This window comes from Metopolophium dirhodum, chromosome 3 (genome assembly GCF_019925205.1).
Source record: "Metopolophium dirhodum isolate CAU chromosome 3, ASM1992520v1, whole genome shotgun sequence".
NCBI classification, from domain to species: domain Eukaryota; kingdom Metazoa; phylum Arthropoda; class Insecta; order Hemiptera; family Aphididae; genus Metopolophium; species Metopolophium dirhodum.
Window position 1 is genome coordinate 13699111 of NC_083562.1, and position 9291 is coordinate 13708401.

At 26.7% G+C, this 9291-nt stretch overlaps 1 protein-coding gene across 1 annotated transcript; it reads left to right on the forward strand.

Annotated features, from left to right (window-relative positions):
* LOC132942068 (monoacylglycerol/Diacylglycerol O-acyltransferase) lies at nucleotides 1–8140 on the forward strand. Its single transcript, XM_061010367.1, is given in 9 exon segments — nucleotides 1–1165; nucleotides 1240–1384; nucleotides 5574–5668; nucleotides 5737–5904; nucleotides 6018–6166; nucleotides 6168–6212; nucleotides 6286–6405; nucleotides 6407–6490; nucleotides 6664–8140. Coding segments are annotated over 9 exon segments (972 nt in total). The 5' UTR covers nucleotides 1–1116; the 3' UTR covers nucleotides 6781–8140.
* The last annotated feature ends 1151 nt before the right edge of the window (nucleotides 8141–9291 follow it).

Below are 9291 nucleotides of genomic sequence, written 5' to 3' on the forward strand. Positions count from 1 at the left end.
AGAAGTACCGAAACCACATGATGATGTAGTAACTTGGTAGCATTTCAATATAACTAAATATCAAAATTCGTTAACGTGTCATAAATAATAATTCTTAAATTGCAAGATAATATATCGTTCCAAAATGTAATACAATTGAATACGGTTTTATTTTTCTGATGTTGTTACTGATTACACTGTTTAATACTTATATATTATATATAATATAATATTCACTGTTTACACTTGATTATTTAACTGTAGCCTACAAAATACAAATGCTGAATATGGACCTGCAACCGCCATGCCCAGGCACTCGGACACGCAGTACTTAGTAAATCGTTCAGCATAACATCCATTTTCCTTATAGCGCAAGCCACAATATCGAAAGTTGAGACCAGAATCACAATCCACGTGTTTTAATGTTGGATGCTTATTGCTTATGAAATTATAAATTACGACTGCAGTAGTGCAGCCATAGATAATATAAAATATATGTTATATAATCTATGGCCGCACCAAGCCGACTTCCTCCCCTACCCTATTTGTTTATCGCCTTATCATCGTGATCGTGCGCACTTTGGTCGACGGAATTGTTTGTTATCGTTTGGTTTTTGTATTCGTGTTTCGTTCACTGATTGCTGTGGAGCGTCGACGGTCAACAGTCAACACTGAACACTTCTACAGTAACTGACTCGTAAGTCACAACATTCGACGCCCGGCACGACGGTGCCTACAGTAAACAATAATCGTGTCGTCACATTAATAAATTCGCGCGGTCGTCGTTGGAGGCGGTGATTGAAGAGGAATTAAAAAAATGTAAGCAGAACAAAAAAAAATTGTCTGAAAAAAAACTTGTCGACGGACGCAATTTTGATTCCGTTCTACAAATTCAATTGCGACGGGGTTTCGTTATTGCTCCGTCAGCGCATTTGCATGGGATATAATAAAGAAACGGAAAAAAATACTAGGTATACCCATAACCTGTAGATGTGTTGTACCTAGTTCGGTTTCCTTCAGACATGTCTTGCACTAAACATGGTTTGAGGTGTGCACCATAGCCCTCGATCACACTACACACACTACAAACCAATAGCGTCTAATTGTACTATAATCACCCTTGACAGCGAGGAAACAATGTTAACGCTGTTCAGCAATGCCCATAACTACACTACTTCAATTACGGGTATGTGTCTCAGAATTGAGGAGCATTTTTTATGTTTTTATAATATGTTTTTGATTTCTATTTGAATGTTACAGTCGGCTACATTGGGGTGGATGTTGATTGGTGGCTCTGGATGACATGGCTGCTTTGGCCACTCATTGTTACGTTCCTGTTGCCCCTCACCATCGTTCTGTTGTTCTACATAACTGGTGTTATACTCTATGTCTATAAACTTCACAGGTACACGGATTTTGAAATTATATTAATGAGTAGGGAACGGATTTGAATGCAAATTGCATTTTTTTCTGAATATTCTAAAACATTGCTTTCCAAGCACAAAGTTTATTTCATACATCAAGGAATTAAAAAATGTAACTTTAATTTTGCATTTTTTTGCATTTTTAAGACTATTACATTTTTAGAGCATATTTTGACATTTTTAGTGCATTTTTATGTTTTTAAGTCATTTTTATATATGAATGGATAAAATTCGATAAAAATGTAAGAACATTCATTCTAAAAAAATTAAAATAAATATTTATTATGTTACGAAATTACGAAAATTATTGTTGACACGTGTAGACACACGTATATACATACATACAATAGTCACAACTCACAACATATTATTACCGCAATAGGTAAAGATAATTTTTAGGGTAAAAAGATGGGCAGAAGATAATTGAGAAGACAAGAGAAGGTTTTATTGTATTTAAATATTTTTTATAAGATAAATTTTTCATAATAATATGTTTTTTATAAGTTTTAAATTCAAAATTGTGTTTTTAATGATTTTAAATAAATTTTTACAGTTTTTTAGGGTATTTTTTTAGTGCATTTTTTTAAGGCATTAACTAGTGTTTTTTTAGGACATTTTTCTTATTTTTTATGGCATTAAAGTCCGTTCCCTATTAATGAGTCAACAGTCAGTCAATATGTATCCAATTCATAGTTTATGAAAATTAGAATATATTTATTTTAAAGTTTTAACTTAATACATTGTCATTAATAGACAACCTTTGTATACATTATAGTAATGAAAGAAATGTAATAATTTTATTTGAAATGAATTGACTATAAATATCTATAGCAGTAGGTACCTAATCAGTTGTAAATAATATTTTAATATCAATTCACTTAGTCTAATTTGTACCCAGTGGCGCACACTCAAAAATAAATGGGGGTAGCATATTGAATCAGTTACCTCTATATTGGCTAATAGGCTAATGACTATAGCCTATAATATTATTATATAGTTTATTTTTAATATTTGTATACAAATCTGTACTCTTATAAAACAAGATTCTTGATTCATCATTATTCAATAAATAAAATCTTAACCTTTTTCAATTAAGTGCTTAATAATTAAATTATAACAGTAACAATACCTTATTTTAATTGAATTTGTTAAATGACTAAAAACATACATTTTGAATGTTTGTATGTCGCAAGTTTTCAAAAATATGCTAGTTACAGTTTTTTTTAATTGTTTGACAAGTACCTAAAATATTTTTTAAATGTATTTTTGGTTTGTTAATTGTGTAACTGTATTAATGAATAACTGTGAATAATATATTGTATAATTTGCATTTTTTATTTTTTTAAATTATTTTTAGGTACATAGATATATCTAAATATTAAGTGTGAAACACAACATATATTTCTTATTCTATGTATCTGATGGTAATCGATCAAAATATCCAAATTTTAAAATGTAGAAAAACATTATTATAAATCAACACAAACATTTAAAAATGTCATTATACTCAAAGAATATAAAATAAAATATAGGTTAAAATGTAAAATAATTTAATCACGCAAATTATAAGAACATTTTATTTTCTAATAAAATTAGCTCGTAAAATTAATTCAACCTAGGAATCCTATATTAATAATATAGTTATAGTCAAATAATATATTAAAATATATTGTTATTAGTTTATCATAGCTTTCAACACAAATTAAAAGTTTATCATAGGGGCGGAAAAGGGAGGATTTAAGCCCACTTACTAATTTACAAAATATTAAATTTTAGCCAAATTTATTACTATATACATTGATAAAAGCTTTGAAACAGCTTATGTTTACAATAGTTTACACATTGACAACCGTCGAAGTAAGTATCTATATAACACAATACAAGGGGATACTTTGAATTATTATTAATGTTACAATATTTTTATATTTAATTAGAAATCTTATACAATTAGAGTGTGCTTTTAGACTTGAGTATTATTTTAATAATTTCATCATTATCTATTTTGTATAAAAGATATATAAAAGATTTTTATATCGCAATGAGCTAAAAGCAGAAAGCTCCTAGTTCACTTTATGTACTACAAGAAAATTCAACTCAAAAAATCTGAGTATATCTATTTATTTTTTAAATATTTGATCTAATTTTATTAGAAAATATTTGAACTAATTTTTATTAAAAATTGAGTATTATCTACTAATCCGTCATCCACGTAGTTGTATTATTTTACATTTTATGTATAAAAATGTTTTTCTACATTTTTAAAATTGGATATTTTGGTTTGGATATTTTGACCTACATTCTTATCTGACACAAAGCAATAAGAAAAGTGGTGGTCCGAGTGTAGAAAATTGAAAATTCTCATAATTGGCTACTGCAACTTGGCTGACTTTCAGTTGCACCACACATCTTTAAATTACTATTCTTAGATCTTTTGTTTTTATAACATATTTACTTGTCTAATTATTAAGTTTTTTAAATATATTGTACCTACATCATTTAATTTATATTTCTATTATAGATTAGGTTAGGTTAGGTAAACTTAATACCTAATAAGATAAGAAGAGATTTATATGGTTAGTAAAATTTAAAATATTGCTTTATGTTGACTATAAGGTTAAAGCTCAAATAATATTCAGAGAATATAATAAAATTCTAGATATGCTGCGATTGTGTAATGATTCACCTGATTGGGTTGTATCTGTGAACCATAATTAAAATATTTAAATTATTGCTTGTTGGTTCTGGAAATCCATAATAATTACATGTTATGAGTTATATCATAGGTTATATCCAATTATTTACATTTATTATTACAATATATCCTTGAAAAAATCATAAAATTAAAAGTTTATAATTTTATAGGAAAACATACTATCTAGTATAGATTTAAAATGTAATATGTACTTAACCAATCATTACTTTTTTACTATGATATTATGATTTTAAATATCTATATACTTACTGGGCCTCTTGAGAAGTTATTTATTTTACGTTAGATTATGTAAAATATATCTTGTAATTTTAAACAATGGCATTTGTATAATATAGTAAATTACTGGTCAATAATTTAAATTCATCATATTATTGATTATGTAATGTTTATTGTGATATTGGTCATTATTTGCGTTCACGGTATTAGTTATTATTGTACCTAGTAGGTGTGCAGTGTCGTCGGTCTAGCCCCTCAAAAAATATACAGTATTTTGGTTGTATGGGATCGAAGCCCCCCCCCCTCCAATCACATTGATGTTAAAAATGTTAGCCCCTCAAAAACTTTTAATCGATTTGCACCTATGCAAATGGAAAAGAAATTTAAAAAAAAACCAAGTTAACTCACGATTCTCGCTAATTTTTTATATGACAATTATAACTATATATTAATAATATTATGACTAATAGCTTCCCTTTTACCATGGTCTGAAAAAAAAATAAAAAAAAATCGCCATTTTGTAAAGTTGTCTATTTATAATATGTTGAAAAAAATAATTTTGAAATCCATTGAATTTGGAATGAATGAAAAGCAACATATATTTTCAAAAGCTCAAATTGTTTGCTTCTCACACTTTGATATGTAATGCTAATTCAATGGATAATAAAGAAAAATTGGTACTTGTTGCAATCGTGTGTAGGTATTATTTTTGTATTTTTTTGTTTTATAATATTGTTCAATATGACAATATATATACACCATGCTATACACAAGTCAAATTTTATATTTTTATAGAGCCATGGTGGTATATGTAGCATGATCTTTGTAACAAAATTAGAGTTATAATTAAAAATGTGCGAGTTATTCCCAGCGGGCAGCCACACGTTAATTTTGCTACAAAAACCATGGTCCTATAAAATTGACTTGTGCATTTCATGGTGGATAAAATAAACAATATTATAAAAACAAATAAAAAATATTACATACCATTTCAAGGAATAGGTGGTAGTGTATTCTTTATTACTTATTGGATCATCATTAGTTATAAAAGTATGTGGAAACCATAAAATTTTACAATATTATACTGTATTTTTTGTATTCATTCAAAATTCAACCGATTTTAAAATTAGTCCTTAGTAGGTGACCTTAAGTGACTTAAAAATGTCACTTTTAAAATCATCAAATTTATTTATTTTCAGTTGATAATAATTGTTTAACCATAACTTATTGTATTATTGTAGGGAAAGACTTATAAATGCATATGAAAATAATTTTTGGGATGGTGCAATAAAAACTGTAGCTGCATTATGGGATGCTCATGGTTGGATTTGGCATGGTAATTCATTTTAAACTTTAAAAAAACATTTTTCATTATTTATTAAAATGTATAAATAATTTTTCTAGGATATGAATTAAATGGCCTTGAAAATGTACCTATTGACAGTCCAGCATTGTTAGTGTATTATCATGGTGCTATTCCTATTGATTTGTATTACATGATTTCTAGAATATATTTGATAAAGGCAAAATTAGTTCATACTGTAGCGGATCATTTTCTGTTTAAATTACCTGGTAATTATTATTTTTATTTTTGTTTTACTGATTAAATGATTCCCAGTAGAGGATTTATAAATTATAATTTAAAAACACTTAAAACTAGTTTTATTTTATCAATGTATTTTTAGGATGGTCAATAATATCTGAACCATTAAAAGTAATACCTGGTACTGTGCAGACTTGTTCAGACATACTAAAAGAAAACAATCTTTTAGCAATTTCGCCTGGTGGTGTTTATGAAGCTCAATTTGGTGACAGGTATTACAGACTTATGTGGAAAAAAGCGATTTGGTTTTGCTAAAGTAGCTATAGATGCTAAAGTAGTAAGTTTTTTGCAATTGTTGTAATAAATTAGTATACCTCTTATTTGATTTTAACTGTGTAATTTTGCTTCAGCCTATTATACCAGTATTCACACAAAATATTCGTGAAGCATTTCGTTGTATTGGTATTGGTCGTCGATTCTGGTTGCGAATATATTTATGGACCCGGTTGCCAATAGTACCAATATATGGATGGTTTTCCCGTCAAACTAAGAACTCATATTGGTAAACCAATTCCATATGATCCAGATATATCGGTCGAAGACTTACAAAAAAAGGTATTACTTATATAGTTAGCTTGTATTTAAAAAAAAACCATTTGTTCTATAATTATAAAAACATTAAATAATTGTAGATGGTGTTAAAATTGTATAGTTACATCTTAATCCTATACTTTTAAATTGTCTGATTGGAGATTATTAGGTATTATAATTTTTTTTTTTTGTTTTAGGTGGCAAGTGCAATTGAAGAATTAATATGTCAACACCAAAAAGTGCCTGGAAATATACTAAGAGCTCTCTGTGAACGTGTTTATAACCCTTTAAACTGTAGTAAGAAGAAAACATGACATTACGCTTTGCTTACTAGTGATGGGAAAGTTTAAACTGATTGTCATGGTATTTAGACTGTGTTGTGGTACATTGTAATTTTGTGACAAATTGTAACTGATTTCTCTATAGCATAATTTAATTAATGAGATCTTAACTTTTTTAAGTATTTATAAGTTATATATTATATACGAAAAAACTCAGTTTATAGTTAATTTATTACTATCTGTAAAAAAAAAAATTTTATTTTTATTTGGTTAAGTACTTATTTATTTCCAAATCAGTGGTTTTATCAATAACTGTTTAATTGAATTGTGTTATTTATTGACAGTTACATATAACATGCCACACCCAAACTTCAAAACTAAAATTTTCTAAAATGTTCATGAGAATAGATAGTATTGTTAATATTGGTATAGATAAATATATCTATATTATTTTCTACTATTTATCCAAAATCTACTTAAGTTTGTTTGGAGTAAAAAAGTAATAGTTCTAAAATGGTTTTTAAATGTAGCTGTGATTATATTATATTATACACTGAGACTTTTAATATAGTTATTGATTTGGTGTATGATAATTTATTATCTGAATTTTGTGTTCTATTATTAATATGTATGTGATATGAAATTGTTTACATATTATTTAAAAAAATCATTAATGGTTATGATAAATTTGATTCCCATTTATTGTAATTTGGCTGTCCAGTTTTTTATTTTTATTTACCAAAACGATGTGCTAATGAAGAAATTATTTTATAATTTAGTTAAAACTACTTTGTGATATATTTTTAAATATTTATTATTATGTATTTGACACTTTGTATTTAGATTGTTTAGAAATTCTGATATTTATTTTTATGTTATATTTAAACTTAATTGTATTTTAAAACATTATAAATTATGACTTATGTTATTGTTACCTATTTTAGAACACTGCAACATACTTTGACAAAAATTAATTTAATGAAATAATGACTATTTATGGGATTAAGTCATTAAGAATTGTATTACATTTATATGTTGTGCATTATTTTTAATTATTATATAGTTTTTCATATTACTTTAAGTTCATCTTTAAATTAATGATTTATATTACGATCAATTGACAAAAACTAAATATATTATGCTTCTTTCACGGTCCCTAATAATTAATTTAAGATGTTATGATACAGTTCTAGTTTGTTCAGGAGTGTGTTTCAATACCCATATTTTTTTCTACAACCGCCAACTCGGTACTATGTGTCTATGTGTGTCTACTGTCTATCCATAACAGGATGAGTCGTGACAACAAAATATCTAAAGGACAATTTATGATTTGGTTAGGTTAATATTTAATTATTATTAAAGTAGATAATATATTATATATTTATATTAAATATTATTATTGTTATTATTATTATTAACTTTTGAGACTTACTACAGTATAATCTGATTTTTAAAACCAAATATATATTAACAATATTATGTTTAATGACGAATAATTATTCAGAGCCCAGAGGTTATTCTGTGATAGCTGATAAAAATATAAAAATATAAATAAAAGAAGCTGGTAAGTGGATGTTGCTCTGTTGTACGCCTGTACACTAGGTTAGTGACAATTTGTCAGTCGAAATTATTTATATTGTTATTATTTATTATAGACTGTAAGTTGAATTAATATTATGATATTATTACTTTTTATTCTATGGTGATAAACCAAGTGTTAGAAATTAAAATCCCATTTTTAGCAGGTTTTCTTAATTCTTTCCTGTAGTATTAAATATATATTGAGAAAAATGACCTCTCTAAAGTAGGTACTATCTTGACCCAATTTGCTAAAATATAAGATACTATATGTTGAAATTAAAGCACTCCTTCGGGTAGAAATTTTAAATACAGGTTAATCAAATAAATAAATAAGCAACATTGTAAAACCACTAGCTTCCTCGCTCCGCTCAGAATATAAAAAGGAAGACAAGTGAATGTCGCTCTGCTGTACAGTAGATTACAAGTGGGTCACTGTAATAGATGGTGTTAAATTTGAATTCAATGATAGAAAACTGTATCGGAAAAACAATTTTGAGCAAAGACGGTCAATCAGCCTATGAATTATGATATTACTAAGTATATTTGATGATATTATTGTGAATAAAGTAATAATTAAATAACCTATTTACTTGGAACCTTGTTTTAAATTTTCAATCTTTTGCTATAAAAGTTGGACATTTTATAAAAATATAAAACTTAAATGGTTAAAAAAAAAATTGTGGCTCTACGTATATTAAATATTTTTCAACTGCATGTAACAATATATCAGGAGCCTTGTATTAAATTGTCACGCTTTTTGACCCAACAAATAACATTTTATTGACATTTATAGAAAGTAAAAACTAAACGAATTGGAAACTGAAGATGACCGTAAACAAGTCAAAATATTTTGAACATTTTATGTTGTATAGAAAATGCTAATATAAAGATTCAGTGAACATTTCATGTATCTACGACGTAATTTGTCTTACGGTCTTAGAGTTACAACAAAAACCAAAATCA